This window comes from Pogona vitticeps, chromosome 15 (genome assembly GCF_051106095.1).
Source record: "Pogona vitticeps strain Pit_001003342236 chromosome 15, PviZW2.1, whole genome shotgun sequence".
In the NCBI taxonomy this organism is placed as follows: Eukaryota; Metazoa; Chordata; class Lepidosauria; order Squamata; family Agamidae; genus Pogona; species Pogona vitticeps.
The window spans coordinates 7,684,865-7,704,980 of record NC_135797.1 but is presented as its reverse complement, the minus strand read 5'-3'; the positions used below and the strand labels follow the sequence as shown (position 1 = coordinate 7,704,980).

General features: G+C 45.3%; 1 protein-coding gene across 4 annotated transcripts in view; it reads right to left on the bottom strand.

Moving 5' to 3' along the window:
• Positions 1–894: 894 nt before the first annotated feature.
• LOC140702812 (solute carrier family 9 member C1) overlaps positions 895–20,116 on the bottom strand; it is a 127,306-nt gene continuing 108,084 nt past the window's right edge. For 2 of the 4 annotated variants that reach the window (XM_078381969.1, XM_078381972.1), the window contains 5 exons: positions 18,278–18,395; positions 16,140–16,201; positions 14,379–14,496; positions 12,194–12,255; positions 895–1,334 (listed from right to left, as the gene is read on the bottom strand). In XM_078381969.1, the coding sequence (XP_078238095.1) occupies positions 1,284–1,334; positions 12,194–12,255; positions 14,379–14,496; positions 16,140–16,201; positions 18,278–18,395 (411 nt within the window). In that variant the 3' untranslated portion in view covers positions 895–1,283. Of the gene's footprint in view, positions 1,335–12,193; positions 12,256–14,378; positions 14,497–14,948; positions 15,299–16,139; positions 16,202–18,277; positions 18,396–20,116 lie in introns of those variants that run through there. The other 2 variants (XM_078381971.1, XM_078381970.1) reach the window with 2 other exon arrangements.

Here is a 20,116-nt window from a genome sequence, read left to right as displayed (position 1 = left end):
ACTTCCACTAAATGATACTTAGAGGACAGCTATGACCTTTCATATCCAGTTGGGGCACCAGCTTAAAACATAAGTTGCTTGTTAGAAAGCAATGCGTCAAGTTTGCTCCTCAAATAGGTTGGGATTTTGTCTTTTCTTTTACAGCAAACTCTCTTTCTCCTTATCATCTCTACATTCTCGGTCTGTCTGTCTGTCTGTCTGTCCCAGAGGGTGTTTTTTTTTTTTTTTTGGCTTAAATAAATTGCATCGTCATATCATAGAAATTTGTCCTGCCCATCCCACCTTGGGAAAAGCACTTACCTGAGTTAAACACAGCTGCCTTTAATAAATGAAAGGCGGGGGGGGCAATTGTTAACAATCTCCATTTCTGTGTGTAAGGCTGATGTGTCGATATCTAGGGCAAAGCCTGAAATACTTCAGATTAAACGTATCAGGGCCAGTCCTACCAAGAGAGAAAGGGAGGTGGCTGCCTTAGGAAGCAGATCATGGGGTCCCTGCCAAGGGCCAACAAATGCAACCTTCTGTCACTAATTATTGTGACATTATTATTATTATTTTCAATAAACACCTTGTTGCTTATAATAATGCCACTGTCTGCAACAAGTAACAGAGCAGGAGATTTATAAAATGAATGCCTACCATATTAAAGTATTTGAAAGCAAATTGATGTTTGGGTCGCATTATATCAAATCACAGCTTTGCAACTTGAAGAGCTTTCTTGAGCACTAAAGGATGTTTGTTTATTCTTCCACGAGGCTTCCTCAAGTTGCAAATAAGCTTGCATATTTTGTTTGCTAGTGTGTCATCCAGAGGCAGCAGAGGCTGGTTTTGCAGAGGCGTGGAATCCAAAGTAGACTTTCATCTGGACTTTTAAGGAGCTGTCCAAGACGTTGGTGCTAGTGGTCATTTATTTATTTATTTATTTATTTTATTTTATTTATACCCCGCCTATCTGATCAGTGAGGACCACTCTAGGTGGCTAACAACAGTAAAATGAAACATTAAAAATATAAATAAACAATTCTAATTAATAAAAACACTACAATACATTACATGAAACACAAAACAAAACAGTAAAGAGGAAAGAGGGAGGTCAAAAGGAATGTCATCTTGGGTCGTTCCCTTGAAGCCTGAACTGAAACACAGAGTGAATTCCTTGCCCCACTGAAATGAGAGAGCGAGCCGCCCCTCTCAGGAGGTAAACAAGCTTCATCTGTGAGGCTGGCACTTTGGTATATATCTGCCTTGCATGGAGACTGTTCGATTGTTGCAAGTTAAACTTTTCACACATTCGAATCTTTATTCTTCTTGGCCCTTTGGGCAAACCAATCGTCCTGTTTAAGGGAGAAAAAAATGATTTGAACATGGTTAAGCACAAGCTGTAGGTGGCAAGAAGAACCATCCATCACAACTTCACCCAGAATGAAAATTGAAGGATTAGCCTCAGTTTTATAAAAGGTGGCTAAAGCCAATGAAGTCTGCCAATGAATGCAGTGGTCCCCAACCTTGGGCCTCCAGATGTTCTTGGACTTCGACTCCCAGAAATTCTGGCCAGCAGAGGTGGTGGTGAAGGCTTCTGGAACTTGTAGTCCAAGAACATCTGGAGGCCCAAGGTTGGGGACCAGGAAGCAGACAGCAGTGACAACAGTGGTGGGGATGTTCTAGGAGGCCAATGACATTTTTGGAGCAGCGAGCTTACAAACAACAAGCGTGTTTGAGGTGCTGGGAAGCTTGGGAAGCCACTAGAAATGGAGGACGCGGATGGTCCCTTTCACTCCCTGGTAAACTGATTGAGCTGAGTTTCTGCAAGAAAGAGCCCTCTGTTTAAAGAAAGCAAAGCAGGGAGTTCCACTTCTAAAGAAGCGCTATTCTTTGGTCAGAAAGAGGCTGAAAGTGAACATGATTCTCCCCCACCACCCAGTTGCACTTGCCATTCCATCGATGGATACGAAGGGTATCGAGAGAATGGAACTAGTTAGCTAACTATGTGCTGTCAAGCTGGAAGTGATCTGCAGCTGCCCTAATAGGGCTTTCAAAGTAGGTGAGATGTTTAAGGAGCCCTTTCACCAAGTCCACACACCCCCAGGGAGGTCCCATAGCTAGGCCGCGTTTCAGACCCAGGCCTCCAGAGTCCTAAGGCGTCGTTCTATCCCCTACACCATACCGGGAGCCACCGGGAAATGACAGGCTATTTATTAATTAGCTGGAAAACGAGGTTCCAGCTTGAGATGGGCACAAACCCCATTTCAGAGGTTCGTGCTGGTTCATAGGCATTCCTCCCCCCATGATCTCCCGTTCACCGACCGGCTCCTGTCCTTCTCCTCAGCTGTTTGACCCTTCAGACAAGGAGGCAGGACAGGCAAATCTCTGCTCCTGCCAGGGACCGGTTGAACAGCCAGAGGAGCAGAGCATGCGGCAGCTGGCGCGTGGGGGATCCGGCCGGGAGGTGGGCAAAGGCAACGTGTGGCACCTGGAGTGCCATGCATACAAGCCTCCGAACTGAGATTCGTGCCCATCTCTAGCTACCACTGAACTGATGCTTGGTTCTTGCGATTATCTCTGCTCCTTGATTGAGCCTGGCAAAGAATTTGTCCTATAAAGTGTCCCTTTGTGGTCTAGCAAGGAGATGGGGAGAGGCTGCCAGCTGCCAAAGTTGAGAAAGGGTCAGGAGGTGTCATCGGAAACCAAGACCAAGGGCATCCACACCCTTGTATTTTCAATCCCCCTGTGTGGGTGTGAAAGCTGGACAGTTTAAACAAACAAAAAAACAAAAAAACTGATCCATTTGAAATGTGCTGCCAAAGAGCTTTGCAGACTTTACCAGAAATACAAACAAGTGGGTCGTTGAGCAAAACAAGCTTGAACTTAGCCGCCTAGAGTGGTCATATCGACCAGATAGGGAGGATATAAATAGAATAAATAAATAAACTATCTCTGGAGGCTAAAATGCTGAAGCGGAGGCTGTCCTTGGTTGTTGGAAGTTTTTGGGGCTGTTTGGCCACGTTCCGGAGGTTTTTCTTCCTAATGTTTCGCCAGTCTCTGTGGCCGGCATCTTCAGAGGACAAGAGCTAGAACTCTGATAGAACGAGAACACGGACAGAGTTCTAGCTCCTCTCCTCCAGAGATGCCGGCCACAAAGACTGGAGAAACATTAGGAAGAAAAACCTCCGGAACGTGGCCAAACAGCCCGAAAAACCTCCAACAACCATCGGATCCCGGCCATGAAAACCTTCGGCAATACATTGAGGCTGTCCTTCTTTGGGCACATCATGAGAAGGCAGAGTTCTCTGGAAAAGATCACAGTGCTAGGAAAGGTGGAAGGCAGGAAAAGAGGATGTCCCAAACTGAGATGGTCTAACTCTCTAAAAGAAGCCACAGGCTTGAGTGTGCTGGAGCTGAGCGGTTGAGGACAGGGCATTTGGGAGACTGCTCATTTATAGAGTCGCCCAAAGTCAGAAGCAAATTGATGGCACATGACAGCAACAACGTAGCTTTACATTTCTTTTTGATTTCTTGGATCTTAGCAGTGTTGCAAAGCAGGGATATGAATGAATTGGCAATAGACTGGCCTGGGGGATCAAGCAGAAAGTAATAGATAGTTAGTTAGTTAATTAATTAATTACGAATTTATCTATGTCCTATATTTTCTGCTACCTTTTTCCTAAATAGGATCCAAGGAGGCTTACAGTACGAAAAGAAACTATTAAAAGCACAAAAAATCTAAATATTGCAATATTTAAAAAGAATTCAACCAATATATTAAAAACGTGTACTTCAAGCCAAGCCACCTGAGAAGAGAATCACTTGTGAAGAAAGTTAAAGGAGTCGGTCCTGCACGTGCTCAGTTAAGTGGAAATGTGGTGCAGGCAACAAGACATACCGGATAGAGGAGAAAATCCTGGGATAGAGTTCAAGAGCTTTGGTGTCATCAGCCGACAAGTGGTACTGAAAGCTGAGGAGGAACGCCTTAGGGACAGAGGAGCAGACAGACAAGAAAGTCCCTGCGAAAGGAGAGATTCACCTCACAGAAGAACGGAGAGAAAAGCTCGGAAGAGAACGACACCCAGTCCAAAGGAATTAAAGAGCAAGGGGCACCTGCTAAAGAGGACAGAAAATTAAAGGTGAGAAGCAACTGAATAGAAAAATCTTTACGGTCACTGAGAACTTTTGAGGGTCGTAGATCAATTTGGAGCAGAGGGGTCAAAAGATGACAAAAGGGAATTATGACACTGGCAGGTTAGATGAGGGCACAAGAGTAGCCAACTTATCAAGTGAGACCAGAAAAAGCCGAAAGGTGGGAGATGGTGGAGTGGAGAAACGGGGAAGCGGAAATGAAGAGGCCTCAGAGCAGATGGCTTCAATGTATTCGCGAAGGCTTTCACGGCCGGGATCTAATGGTTGTTGTGGGTTTTTCGGGCTCTTTGGCCGTGTTCTGAATGTTGTTCTTCCTAACGTTTTGCCAGTCTCTGTGGCCATGGGCCTCTTCAGAACATGTCTCTCTCTCTCTCTCTTGCACACACTTCAAGATGTAACATTTCCACAGTTGGCTCTCTGAGCCTAGATACCTTGACGTTTCTTCTTTCTGTATGAAGCTGAAAACCTTTAAGAATGCTTACCCATGTGAGTACAATAGAGAGTTCTTTATTTAATACAAAACACAGCCTCCTGAATATTATTTCTATGTGCTAGTGTTTGGTGAGGGGCAGTTGCTAAAAAGGGGAACTTCCAGCTAATTCTGCCCAACCGGCTGGCACTTCTTGCTGCGCATTTCTGAGGAATTCAAACGAGTTCCCATAACTCTCAACAGGTAATACAACCTTAACATTTGTTGTATTTTTGTGGTGGGCTTGGATACTGTTTGTAGGCATTGTCCAATATGTGGATGACACCTTTGCAATTTGGAGTCACAGTGAAGAAAAATTGGAAGAATTTCTCATCCATCTCAACAGCATCCACAGAAATATACAATTCACCATGGAAAAAGAAATAGAGGGTCAACTCCCGTTCCTAGATGTCATGGTCCTACGCAAAACGGACCTCCGACTGGGAAGTGTTACATACAGCACTGATGTTACCTGTCTGTCATGTGTTTGGAGGGAAAGTTCCATCCTATGGGGAGTGGAAGGCGGGACATCAGGAGGAGGGGCTGTACTGTATATATATGTGGAGCGTGTGTGGAGAAGCTGGAGGAGAGCTGGGAAGAAGAAGCTGGTGTGGGAGTCTGTGTGTCAGACAGGGTACTACTGTGTGTCAGTCAGTACCAACCTGATAGGTTCAGGTGTCTGTATGGGAAGCCAGAACTGATAGGTTCAGGGTCTGTGCTTTATTTAAAGGTGTTCTGTGTGAACCAAACTGGTGTATGTATGATTGAGACTAAGCCACGTTACTGTATCTTATTCACTTGATCATTTTATTTTCCCTGTGGGTTGTTTAAATAAACCTTATTCCTTTGTTTGGTTAAAAATCCATTCCTGGTCTGTGTGACTCCTTACAGGGAATGGTTGGTGGCAGCTTAGTGAAACTGTGGCATATCCCAGTAGGTCTGGGTTTGTCACATTGATTGGTGTCCAGCGTGTGGGATACGACTGGTCCAGTTGTCCAGTGGTCCAGCAAAGCCTTGGCAAGAGTGCCCAGAGCAAGGGGGGTCTAGTCAGGGACAATCTGAGGGTGCGTAGGTAATCTTCTAGGCGTACCTCACGGGGAGGTGCGCTAGTGGAAGAACGTGCCAACTGGGGACTAGATTAGGGAGCTCTGAGGCAACCTGTTTTGGCGGGAAAAAAGCTGAGGCAAAACTGTGTGAAGTAGCAGTGATCTAGCCTGCCTGCTGAGAGGCCTAGCAGAGGGGGGTTGGACTCTGGCTGGCAACAGTTGCAAGTTAGTGCTGAAGAACAGCAGCAATCTATAGAAGGCTGGTTCTGAGGCAAAAGAAAAAAAAGTGGTCGCTTTATTTTGAGGCTTGACTTTTGAAAGCAGCCTGTTCTGGGGGGGGGGGTTATGCCCTTGACTCGAAGCCAAATGGCAGAAATGGGTGAAGCGAGGGAACCCCAGGTAGACCAAGGTTCTGAGGATGAATTTGGCTCAGTGCAGGATGACAGCACGGGAGAACAGAACCCAGAACTCAGGAAAATGCTCATAGCCCAACAGCATGAACTGAGGATGAGGCAATTTGAAATGGAGGAAAGATTAGAGAGAGAAAAAATGGCGTTTGAAAGGGAAAAGGAAGAGAAAAGGGAAAGGGAGAAACAAAGACAATTTGAATTGGAATTGGAGAGAGAGAAAATGGCGTTTGAGTTAAGAAAATTGGAACTGATGAATCAGAATAATAATAACAATAGAGATTCTGAGGGGGGCCAATTGTCTAAGACTGACCTGAAGAAATTCCCTGTATACCACAAGGGAGATTGCCCTGAGGTGTTCTTTTCCCTAGTGGAAAGAGCGTTTGTGGACTTCTCAGTAAGGGAAACTGAGAAGATGACCATTATGCGATCTTTAATCAGTGGCAGCCTGGCAGAAGTCTATGCAGAGATGCCAGAGGAACTGATGAAAGATTTTGCAGAGTTTAAAAAACTGGTGTTTGCCAGACATGGGATAAATGCGGAACAGCTGAGGCAAAGATTCAGGTCACTCACCAAGAAACCAGATCAGACTTTTACCCAAGTGGGGGCCCAACTGGTGAGGCTGCTAGAGAAATGGCTATCTCAGGAGGGAACAGAGACCTTCCAGCAGCTCAAAGACTTGATAGCGCTGGAACAGTTCTATTCAGTCCTGCATGGGGAACTGAAGTTCCAGGTGAGGGAAAGGAAACCGAAATCTGTGGCAGAAGCAGCAGAGATCGCAGATTTTATTTATCAAATCAGAAAGCCCTTAGGTGATGAGGGGAAATCGATAGGGAAACCTAAAGAAACCTACAGCAAGTACTCTCAGGGACCAGGGAGAAACCAGCAAGTGGGAGAGGCCCATGTTGAAGGGAAGCCCTCAGACATGAAACCAAGACCTCAGATTTTGGAGGGAAAACCAAAACAAGATGAGAAAGACTCAAAATACAGCAGGAAATGTTATTTCTGTCAAGGAAAGGGCCATCTAATCTCAGAGTGTGAGAAATTAAAGCAGCTAAAAGGAAATGTGCCTCATGATTCGAGTGGAACCAAGCCAAAAGCTGTGTTCTGTGTCCAGAAAGAGCAAAGCTCCTTGTCACTGAGGGAGCCTGTTGCCATGGCTACTCAATCTGGAACAGTTACATCTGCTGATCAGGCTGAGGAAAATGGTCCTCTTGTGGAGGTCAAGCGCTGCTTACTTGTGAGGACAGATTCTCAGTTGTTTGAAACAGCAGGGGTGGACGTAGGAATACTTGACCATCAGTATTGGGGGTTAAGGGATACTTGTTCCCAGGTGACCCTGTGCCATCCAGATATTATTCCTAGGGAGTATATAATCCCGAATGAGAGCATAAAGGTGGCAGGGATTGAGGGAAAGGTGATCTCGCTGCCAGTAGCTGAGGTACCTATGAACTTTCAAGGCTGGAGGGGAGTTTGGCGGCTAGTGATTTCATCGACTCTGCCAGCAGCCGTGCTCGTGGGAAATGACCTGGCTGAACATGTGAAACGGGTGCTAGTGATTACACGTTCACAAGCTACCACGGGGACAGTTCCGGGGGGTAATGATGAGCCCGAGACGGAGGCAGGTGGGGGGAGTTCCGAAGCTGTGGTGGAAACCTTAACCACAGACAGCCGATTTGGCCAAGAGCAAAAGGCAGACGCCACTCTCCAAAAGTGTTTTGAACAGGTGACAGACGCCCAGCTAACACCTGAGACCCCAGTGAGATTTTGTGAGAGAAAGGGAATTTTATATAGAGAGACCCTGAGGAATATCTCAACAGGGGGAGATGGGATCAGAAGTCAGCAAGTGGTACCTGAAAAGTATCGCCCCATGATCTTAAAAAGGGGGCACTCTGACATGTTTGCTGCGCACTTAGGGGTGAACAAAACACAGCAGAGAATCATACAGAATTTTTACTGGCCTGAAATAGGGAAGCAGATCAAAGAATTCTGTAAACAATGTGATGTGTGTCAAAGGCAGGGGAATAGCCGCGACAGGACCAAAGCAAAGTTGTGCCCTTTGCCTGTGATTGACACTCCATTCAAATGCATAGGGGTGGATATTGTGGGACCTTTGCCCAAGGCCACAAAGAGGGGGAACAGGTTCATTCTCACCATTGTGGACCATGCCACAAGGTACCCTGAAGCCATACCCTTGACTAACATTGAAACTAACACAGTGGCAGATGCCTTGGTGGGGTATATGTCCAGGATGGGATTTGCCTCAGAAATAATCACAGATTTGGGCGCATCGTTCACATCGAAGCTCATGAAACGCTTATGGCAAATCTGTGGAATTAAGCACAAGGAAACCATTGCCTATCACCCTGAAAGTAATGGGTTAACTGAGAAGTTCAATGGGACTCTAATGCGCATGATTAGGGCTTACTTGGCAGAGAATCCAAACAATTGGGACCAGAAGCTGCAATCCCTTTTGTTTGCTTATCGATCAGTGCCACAAGCCAGTACCAGGTTCAGTCCGTTTGAACTTTTGTTTGGGAGAAGGGTGAAAGGGCCCCTTGATTTGATCAAACAAAATTGGGAGCAGATCACCCAGGATGACCCACAAGACGTTGTGACATATGTAGACACCTTAATGTATGACCTAAAGAAAAACCTAGAGCTAGCAGCAGAAAACCTGCAAGCTCAGAAGGTCAGACAGAAAACATGGTATGACCACAAAGCTAGAGAGAGGCACTTTAACCCAGGGGAGGAAGTGCTTTGGCCTAGGCCCTGCTAAGAGAACAAACTGCAGCTGGGTAGCCCAGAAATAAAATACTTGGGTCACATAGTAGGGGGAGGAGTGATAAAACCCCTAGAGGCTAAAATAGAAGCCGTTCGTGATTGGCCTAGACCCAACACCAAGAAAAAAGTCAAATCATTTCTTGGGTTGGTGGGCTACTACAGAAAGTTCATCCCGAGGTTTAGCGAGATAGCGACTCCGCTGACTGATCTGACGAGGAAGAAGACTGATGACCGCATCCCGTGGACCAGCGACTGTGAGGAGGCGTTCCGGAGGTTGAAGGAGGCCCTCATCAACTATCCAGTGCTGCGTGCTCCAGACTTCGACCAGGAGTTCATCATCTACACTGATGTGTCTAACAGCGGGGTAGGAGCAGTTCTTTGCCAGGAGGATGAAAATGGTGACCAGCATCCAGTGTCCTACCTGAGTAGGAAACTCCAGAAAGGTGAGAGACATTTGGCAACCGTGGAAAAGGAGTGCCTGGCCATAGTCTACGCGATCCAGAAGGCCAAGCCTTACATCTGGGGAAGACATTTTACTCTGTGCACTGACCATTCACCACTGCAATGGTTAAAGACAATGAAAACCCACAATAGTAAACTTATGAGGTGGGCTTTAAATCTGCAAGACTATGACTTTGAAGTGAAGGTGGTCAGAGGGTCAGTGAACTGTGTTGCTGACGCCTTGTCAAGAAGACCCGAAGAATGAAGACGGCGAAAGAAACATGGACTATGTATATATTTTGGTGACCAAAGGTTAAATGTGCTTGTTTATTAAACATGGTGGTTTGTATGAATAAAGGTAACTTGATGTATTGTAAATGGTAAATGTTTAACTTAGAGTGTAAGTATAAGTAAGTATGATATTGTATGTATAACTGGTTTTGTGTGTTTTAACCAGGTTGTTTTTTGGTGAAAAGCAACTTAGCTTTCCCCCTACAAAACAACTTATAAAGAGGGGAGGTGTTACATACAGCACTGATGTTACCTGTCTGTCATGGGTTTGGAGGGAAAGTTCCATCCTATGGGGAGTGGAAGGCGGGACATCAGGAGGAGGGGCTGTACTGTATATATATATGTGGAGCTTGTGTGGAGAAGCTGGAGGAGAGCTGGGAAGAAGAAGCTGGTGTGAGAATCTGTGTGTCAGTCAGTACCAACCTGATAGGTTCAGGTGTCTGTATGGGAAGCCAGAACTGATAGGTTCAGGGTCTGTGCTTTATTTAAAGGTGTTCTGTGTGAACCAAACTGGTGTATGTATGATTGAGACTAAGCCACGTTACTGTATCTTATTCACTTGATCATTTTATTTTCCCTGTGTGTTGTTTAAATAAACCTTATTCCTTTGTTTGGTTAAAAATCCATTCCTGGTCTGTGTGACTCCTTAGAGGGAATGGTTGGTGGCAGCTTAGTGAAACTGTGGCATATCCCAGTAGGTCTGGGTTTCTCACAACAAGGTCTACAGAAAACCCACCCACACAGACCGGTACCTACACAAAAACTCCAATCACCACCCACAGCAAAAAAGAGGCAGAATCAAAACACTGGTAGACCATGCAAATCGGAACTGTGAAGCTCAGTTTCTCAGCACTGAACTCAACTATCTGAATTGGGCCCAACAGGCAAATGGCTACTCCAAAAATGAAATCACAAGAGCCGTCAAACCAAGAAAACAACACTGAACTGAAGAAGAAAAACAGCCAACCAAAAATAAAGTATTTCTGCCATACATCAAAGGGGTCACGGAACGTATGGGGAAACTTTTGAAAAAAACACAACCTACAAACAGTATTCAAGCCCACCACAAAAATACAAGAAATGTTACAGTCAGCAAAGGACAGAAGGGACCCCCTCACCACTGCAGGTGTGTACCGGATACCTTGCAGTTGTGGCCAGGTATATATTGGAACCACAAAACGAAGCATCCACACCAGAATCAATTAAAATGAGAGAGACTGCAGACTAAAACAACCAGAAAAATCTGCAGTAGCCGAACATGCCCTAAAAGAAACTGGACATGAGATTCTATTTCAAAATACTGAAATACTGGACAACACCAGCAATCATTACATCAGACTGCACAGGGAAGCCATTGAAATCCACAAGCACCAGCAGAACTTCAACACAAAAGAGGAAAGTTTGAAACTCAACAAAACTTGGCTCCCAGCTCTGAAAAATACGGCGTGCAAAAGGTGAACAAACTCTACCCAGCCACAAGGACCGGAGATCACTATGCACAAAACACCATCTAATGACACACATCAATCACAGTGACAAATAATCTCTCCTCCTTATCACAACAATACACCCACAACAAGACACACTAATCACCCATCTACGGGGGGGGAGACAAAAGCCTATCTGACAGCCATAAATACTGCACTCCCAAGCCAACCACACCAGAGCACAGAGTGCTGTCTTCTGAAGATGCCGGCCACAGACCCTGGCGAAACGTTAGGAAGAACAACCTTCAGAATACGGCCAAAGAGCCCGAAAAACCCACAACAACCATCAGATGGTTCCAGTTTCGGGATTGATGGAGACCAGGCCGTGAGAAGAGGCGGAGGAGCAGGGAGGCCTCTGGCCAGCCCTTAAGGCCTTCAAAGGCAGAAAAGAGACACAGAGAACGTCTAGAGCATATGTCGACCGGAACGCTATCGTCCTGTTAATTGCTCCAGGTGCATGGCAGGTGAATGGAATGTGATACACAAAGTCTGCTTGGTTTCTCTTCCTTCTCCTTCAAAGGCACAATGAGCTAAAGAAGACCATGAGGAAAGATAATGGGCGAGGGAGCGACAAGGAGGGAAAGGAGGAGAAAATAGCTCCCTGCAAGAGCAGGCCAGGTGTGTCCAGAGTGGCAGAAAGAGATGAACTGAAAGGGATTAAGGCAGATTCTACGGAACAATACTTTGCAGAAGAAAATGTGTGAAAGGCGCAACAGAACCAAGCAACCATTGGTATGTGTGAAGTCCTCACTATTTCTGGCATTGTGTTCGAGTCTATTTTCCTCCATCTCATAGTTAATCAGGCCCAACCACATTGGGTGCTTAGTAGCTACAGTCTTAGGACACAATCTGGAGATCCATTTGTTTACTCCATGGGTAAAAAGGTGTGTGTCAACTTCACATAGGTGATGCTTTCCATGTGCTGGCAGAGCGCTTCTAACAGGCAAGGGAAGGGATCCCATGGGCAGAGTATCACATAGAGGGAAATTCAAGTAGACACTGAAGACGTGGATCCTCTTTTAAAACATACCCTCCTTGTTTTCACTGTTCTTAGGGCAGAATACTGTAAAATTCTTACACAACTCCTAACATTCTTCTGAAGACATAAGACCCGAATTGGGCGGACATACTTACTAGATCAACAGTGACTGAATCAGGAGAGGGTGAATGTGAGGAAACAACACTTCCCAAGGTCCCTGTAGATTCAAGAGGAAAATGTTTTAATATTTTATTTGTTTTTTGCCCCCAAAGTATCCCCCACTTGAAAAGAATATGAAAAAACTGATTTATTCTATCCAATCTGTTTAACTATCATTGAGAAATTTGGGAAGGAACTGTTTAAGGAAGATGGAAACTTCTGTAAGGAATGGAGAAGAAAACCTCCAAGCCTGACCCCATAACCACCACGGTCTGTCCTCTGAGGAGTCCAAGGGCCCTTCCTTCTCCTCCTCCTCCTCCTCCTCCTCAGACTTCCACTCCTTGGATATGGGAAGGTTCCAGAAACACATCTCCCCTTTCACGAGAGACAGCAAGCGACAGGCAGAGAAATCCTGCTGCTCTTTCTGATTGGAGATCTAATTCTCCTACTACTCAGATCAGGGCTATTGGCGAGACTTCTTATTTCCACTTCCCTCCCCCTTGGGGACACGCAGGATGGATCCACGACCACGACTGATCTCAGATACCACGAGAATTCCTCATCCCATCTCACTCCTTTTCCAAGAGAGAAGGTAAGCAAGGCAGGAGAGATCCCACAACCATCCCTGATTCAAGACAGCAATGGGATTGCAACTAGAGATGGGGGCATGCCGGTATCCATATAAAAATAAGACTTCCCCCACACAGGTGAACGTCTTGAGGGTCCGGCCCCCGGGGGCCAGACCGTCGACTCACCTGTCCGCTGCTTCTGCGGGCTCCATGCCCCCTTCCAATTGCTCCAGAGCAGGTGAGTGGATGGGCAGGCACAAGGGGGGGCGGACCCTCGTTATGTCTACCTGTGCGTATACGAACACGAATACCCCCATCTCTAATTACAAATTTGTGAATTCATTTGTAATTCAATTTGTAATTCATTTGTGAAGTGAGGTTTGTCACGGTATAGATTATTAAGGTTAAAACTGTGAATTATGAATGGGATTTGTAGTCATGGAATATTGTAGAAGGATCCATACTGGTTCTGTGTTAGCATGACTGGATGCTCCGAGGAAGTTTTCTCCTCGAGCCGGATGGAAAATTCCAAGTAGCAGCCTTGGCCTGAGACGATAAGGAACCAAGACACAACACCAAGACGAGGGACAACAACCCCTGTGCTGGTTGTTGTGGGTTTTGGGGGCTCTTTGGCCGTGTTCTGAAAATTGAAGCACCTTCAGAACACGGCCAAAGAAACCGGAAAACCCACAACAACCATTAGAGTAGACATGGTCTAGAGGGGCAGGGTAAACATCAAATCAAATAAAATAAATAAATAAATAAATAGATCCGGGCCGTGAAAGCCTTCGCGAATACAATCCCTGTACTTCTCGTGGGAATTGGAGGTGTGGTGAGAAGAGACAGCCCTTTACGCTGATTGATTAGCGTCTCAGAAGAGTGAAGAAGAAGAAGGGAGGTCCCAGTAAGGAAGACAATGGAGAATGGAGACAGAGAGAAAGGCTGATTTTGCTACTGATTTTAGGACTGAGAAATAGAATGGAGTTTTGAGTTCCAGATGCTAGTTTTTAGTGTTATGCTAAGATGTGGTCCAGAGAAGGCATAGAAGAAGGGGGGGCTATGCCTGGCCTACCTTCTAAGCAGTTTTTTAAAGAGCTTTTTCATTTTATTTTTGCTAGCTGGAATTTGTTAAGATTCTAATTGCTATACTTTATGGAAATGTACTTTATGCTATGCTTTCGCAACAAATGGAATATCTCTAAAATACTTAATTTTTCTAATAAAACAATAACTCTTAAAATCCTAAGTTTGGTCTCTTGAACAACAAATCTGCAGAGCCAGATGGTAAAGGGCCACAGAGTGTGCTACCAAAGTCCTTTTTTTGCCTGAGTTTTGTTTGTCTTGGCAGACTCCACAACTGATGATTTTTATTTTTTGTTTTTTCTCTTTTAATTGGTTATTAGAACAGACTTGCGGAAAGGGTAAGTGTAGCTGCCTTGCTGGGTTACCGGGACTCGACTCAGCTTAATTAGGACTGCGCTTATGCCCGGACCCTATCTGTTCAGCCGTAAAGTATCTTTTAGGAGATCTTGGGGATGACAAGGCCTGCCTTCCACACAGCCATGCATTCATATAACCTCTCTAGAATGAGGGTTTACATATAATTTCTCACCATGCCTCTGGCTTGAATGATCCTGCCCCAGAGGACTGAATACGCCAGTGCTCGGCCCAGCAACAGGATTGGGAGATGGTCTCACTGCACTTGTGCTCGTTCCCACATTGCTTTGTTCCTGAAATATTACCGTTTTAAGAGTTAGTCCATATAGATCTGGAAAGATGGTGCTATTTTTTTTGGCCCACAGCTCCCAACCCCACACAGCCATTGGCCATCCTGATCAGGGCATTTGGGGAGTGATGGGCCAAAAAACGAACTTGCCCAAACTATACTCATGAATAATATCCAGTATAGCTAGTGATGCACATCCAGAAGCCTAATTTGCTGCCCCTGTGAAGGATCAGACCAAAGCTATTCTTGGTGGGGAAAGGCCCTTTTCTTTCCTCCCGCCAGAAGGAGGGCTGAGGGCAGTGCTTGCTTATTTGCTGGTCACCGAGAGCACTTTCTGGTTGGATTAGGCTAAAGATGTTTAGAGGCAGATTTTGGAGAATACAGATAACTCTCAGAAATTCCCTATCCAAGCCATTTTGTGAGTGTCTGAGAAATTAATCGCATGCTGGTCTGTTAGCCTTGTTTGGTCAAAAGTTCCACTAATGGAAGCGCAGACTGAAAAAAATTCAAAAGCCGAAATGGGGAATGGAGGAATCTGGAGGGGTCAGGGTTGAAAAATTGTCTTAGGAGGGGTACGTAGGGCCTTAGGCCCACACTAGAGATGGGGGTTTTCACATTCGTATACAAATACCCCCCCCCCCGCAAAGGTAGAGACAATGGATCATACTCAGGTATAGTAAGTTGAAAGACAGATGTGTGTCTTTTTCCTTCATTTCCTTCATTTGAAATGAAACATACCCAAAAAATTGAGTAGGACTGAAATTTTCCTCAATTCTTTTGTGTAATTCGTAATGTTTAGAGATACGCTAAGATAGTATAGAAACCAGGAGAGCCGTTAGCAACCATTCAGAATTGACAAAAATTGGGGGGGTGGGATTTCCAATCTATCGAAGGGGCTGCAACCCAGAGAGCAGGGTTATTTTGACACTAAGTTTGAAATTCCTGTGGCCGCTCCATCCCACTTCCCTTACTGCCTCTACCTTTCCGTCACCCCCCCCCATTTCCCTTTCATACACCATTTCCTTAGATTTCTTTTTTCGTATGTTGGGGGGGGGGTTCAAAGTCAGCCAGGCTGTGATAGCAAGGGATTCTCTGGCATTGTTTTTTTTTTAAGAGAATACCATCCCTCCTCCAGTTTTTTTTTACTAACTTTAATAAAGAAACATCTCACCTAAATAACATAAATCTAACACCACAATAAAATACAATTACATAATACACCTCTGCCACCCTCATCCTCAGGGTGAGCAGTAATAAAGTATTAAATTTCATTCAGACCATTCAGCATTTTGTTCTAGTCTATTTTCCTCCATCTCGTAGTTAATCAGATCCAACCCCATTCGGTGCTGAGTAGCTACAGTCGTAGGACACAATCTGGAAATCCATTTGTATACTCCATGGGTAAAAAGGTGTGTGTTAACCTCACATAGGTGAGGCTTTCCATGTGCTGGCATAGCACTTTAAGGGGATCCCATGGGCAGAGCATCACATAGAAGGAAATCGAAATAGACACTGAAGACGTGGATCCTCTCTTAAAACATCTCCTCCTTGTATTTGCCATTCTTAGGCCAGAATACTGTAAAATTCTTACGCAACTCCTAACTTTCTGCTGAAAACACAAGACCCTAATGAGGCTGACATACTTACGAGATCAACAGTGACCGAATCAGGAAAGGGTGAATGTGAGGAAAGAACACTTCTCAAGGTCTCTGTAAATTCAAGAGGAAAATGTTTTAATATTTCATTTGTTTTTCTTTCCCAATATACACGCACTAAAAAAAGAACATGAAAATACTGATTTCCCCTATCCAACCTGTTTAACTATCCTTGGGAAATTTGGGAAGGAACTGTTTAAGGAAGATGGAAACATCTGTAAGGAATGGGGAAGAAAACCTCCAAGCCTGACCCCATAACCGCCAGGGTCTGTCCTCTGAGGAGTCCAAGGGCCCTTCCTCCTCCTCCTTCTCCTCCTCAGACTTCCACTCCTTGGATATGGGAAGGTTCCTGAAACACATCTCCCCTTTCACCGGAGACGGCAAGCGACAAGCAGAGAAATCCTGCTGCTCTTTCTGATTGGAGATCTAATTCTCCTAGTACTCAGATCAGGGGTATTGGCGAGACTTCTTATTTCCACTTCCCTCCCCCTTGGGGAGAGGCAGGATGGATCCACGACCATGACTGACCTCAGATACCACGAGGATTCCTCATCCCATCCCACTCCTTTTCCAAGAGAAAATGTAAGCAAGGCAGGAGAGATCCCACAACCATCCCTGATTCAAGACAGCAATGGGAATGCAACTAGAGATGGGGGCATCCAGGTATCCATATAGAAATAAGAATAGCCCCGCACAGGTGGACATCATGAGGGTACGGCCCCCGGGGGCCAGACTGTCCATTCACCTGTCCATTGCTGTTGCGGGATCCACCGTCCCTTCCAATTGCTCCAGAGGAGGTGAGTGGACGGGCAGGCACAAGGGGGGGCGGACCCTCGTTATGTCTACCTGTTTGTATACGAATACGAATACCCCCATCTCTAATTACAAATGTTATCTCTGGTTCCGTTTTCCATGTGGAACAGAAGTGGCCGAGGGAGATATTTTATTCTTATTTAGAACCTGAAAGATGGAGAATGGCCACAGGATTCCACCAGGACCACTCAGTCACGATTCCCGTGAGCAACACAAGTATGGGAGGGAGAAATCCCATCGTTCGCCTGCTTTTATCCTGAACTTGGGAGTAACAAGGCGTTCCTGGTGGGGAAGAAAGCTTGGAGGCTCAACCACCAATCCGTAAGGAGAAGGGGAATGGTTTTTCAGGAAGGGGCAGATCTAGATGTCAGATGAAGAGCAGATCTCAATTGATCCTAGGAAAGCAATCAAGCCAGCAGAGTTAATTTACTCTCCTCATCCCGGCTACAAAGACTCTCTAAAAATCTTCCTTGTCCAAAGGTAAAAGTATAGAATAGGCAGATGATTTATAACAAATGTAAAGTTGCTTTCTGTTTGCTGCTAATAAGGCATTACAAAACATTACACAGAATACCATTTGTGTTTGTGTTAAGTATTTGTCACTTGCCATAACTCCAGGAGGAGGTGCCAGAGGGCATCTGAGTTACATGAGATTGTATGAACATGGGAAGAGCCCTGCTGGATCAGGCCAAGGGCTCATCTCGTCCAGCTTCCTGTCTCTCACCGTGTTTCCACCAGATGCCTCTGGGAGCACCTCAGACACGAGATCCTTGTCTCCTGACCCTCCTCTCCTGCATTTGGCATTTCAAGGGGCCTTCCTTCGAAGCCTGGAGATTATACATCCCCATCGTGGCTTGTCACCTGGGATGGGATTTTCCTCCAGAATCCTGCCCCATCTGGTTTTCAAGGCATCTAAGCCAGATGCCACAACCACCACATCCTGTGGCAGGGAGTTCCACAGAAACCAGTTTTTTATTCCTTTAATTTTAATCGTTTGGATTAACCCTAGCACCATTCTTGGTGTTTAACCATTTAACCCTCACACCATCGGTGCCCACCAAATCCCCCAAATCGGGCTTAGGTTCCCCTTCACTCCACAAAGGAGGTTGTTTTTGAAAAGGAAAAGACAGCTATGAAAAGCTAAAAGGCAAGCAGCCCGCCTTGAAGTGGCGCTGACGACACATCCACACCAAATTCGTAGAGGAATTAAAACCCATTAAGGTACTATTGTTCAATTTGGGAAGTGAGGTCTTCCTTCCACACAGCCCGGCATGTCTATAAATTCTCTAGAATTAGGGTTTCCATGTAATTTCTCACCGCGGCTCCGGCTTGAAGGATCCTCCCGCTGAGGACTGAATATTCCAGCGCTCCTCCAAGTCCCTGCATCAGTATGTGGTCGGTTGTGGATTGTGCTGGTTTGCACCTTGCCTTTTTCCTGGAATACGACCATGTTCAGAGTTAGTCCATGTAGATCTGGAGAAATGGTGTCTTTTCTTTTTTGGCCCACAGCTCCCAACCCCACACAGCCATTGGCCATCCTGATCAAGGCCTTGAGGGAGCGACGGGCCAAAAAACCAACTTGCCCAAACTATACTCATGAAGAGTATCCAGTATAGCTAGTAATGCACATCCAGAAGTCTACTTTGCTGCCCCTGTGAAGGATCAGACCCAACCTACTCTTGGTGGGGAAAGGCCCTTTTCTTTCCTCCCGCCAGAAGGAGGGCGGAGGGCTGTGCTTGCTTATTTGCTGGTCATCAAGAGCACTTTCTGGTTGGATTAGGCTAAAGACGTTTAGAGGCAGATTTTGGACGGTACCCACGAGAATACAGATAACTCTCAGAAATTCCCTATCCAAGCCATTTTGTGAATGTCTGAGAAATTAATCGCACGCTGGTCTGTTAGCCTTGTTTGGTCAAAAGTTCCACTAATGGAAGACCAGACTGAAAAAAATTCAAAAGCCAAAATGGGGAATGGGGGAATCTGGAGGGATCATGGTTTAAAAATTGCTTTAGGAGGAGTACGTAGGGCCTTAGGTCCACACTAGAGATGGGGGTATTCGTGTTTGTATATGAATAACTCCACCCACAGATTCAGACAATGGATCATAATCAGGTATATTAAGTTGAAAGACAGACATTTCTTTTTCCTCAGATAGTATACATTTGAAATAAAACATACAAAAATATTGAGTGGCACTGAAATATTCCTCACTTCTTTTGTGTAATTCGTAATGGTTAGCGATATGCTAAAACAGTACAGAAACCAGGAGGGCCGTTAGCAGCCATTCAGAATTGACAAAAATTGGGTTGGGGGGGATTTCCAATCTCTCGGAGGGTCTACAACCCAGACAGAAGTGTTATTTTGACACTCAGTTTGAGATTCCCTTGGCCAATCCATCCCACTTCCCTTACTGCCTCTACATTTCCGTCACCCACCCTTCATTTCCCCTGCATACACCATTTCTTTAGATTTCTTTTTTTTTGTATGTTTGTGGGGGGGGGGTTTCAAAGTCAGCCAGGCTGTGTTAGCAAGGGATTCTCTGGCATTGTTTATTTTAAAGAGAGTATCTTCCCTCCCTCCTCCAGTTTGTTTTAAAAGAAATTTATTAAACAAACATCTGACCTAAACAACATAAATCTAACACCACAATAAAATACAATTACATAATAAACCGGTGCCACCATCATCCTCAGGGTGAGCATTAATAATGTTTTAAATTACATTAAGTCGATGCATCATTGTGTTCTAGTTTATTTATTTATTTATTTATTTATTTATTTATTTATTTATTTATTTATTTATTAGAATCTTCAGGTGGTGCAGAATGCGGCAGCCAGGCTCCTTACAGGAGTGAGAAAATATCAACACATCTCTCCAACGCTGGCCACATTGCATTGGCTGCCCATCTGTTTCCATGTCGACTTCAAAGTTTTAATGCTTACTTATAAGGCCCTAAATGGTTTAGGACCTCGATATTTGGCGGAACGCCTCCTCCCACCAAGGTCTACCCGGATCACCCGCGCGAGTTATGAGGTGAGGCTGAGGAGCTTGACGCCGAGAGAGGCCCGGAAGGAGAAGACACGAAACCGGGCCTTCTCGGCGGTGGCTCCTCGCCTCTGGAACAATCTCCCTCCGGCAATTCACGCGGCCCCCACG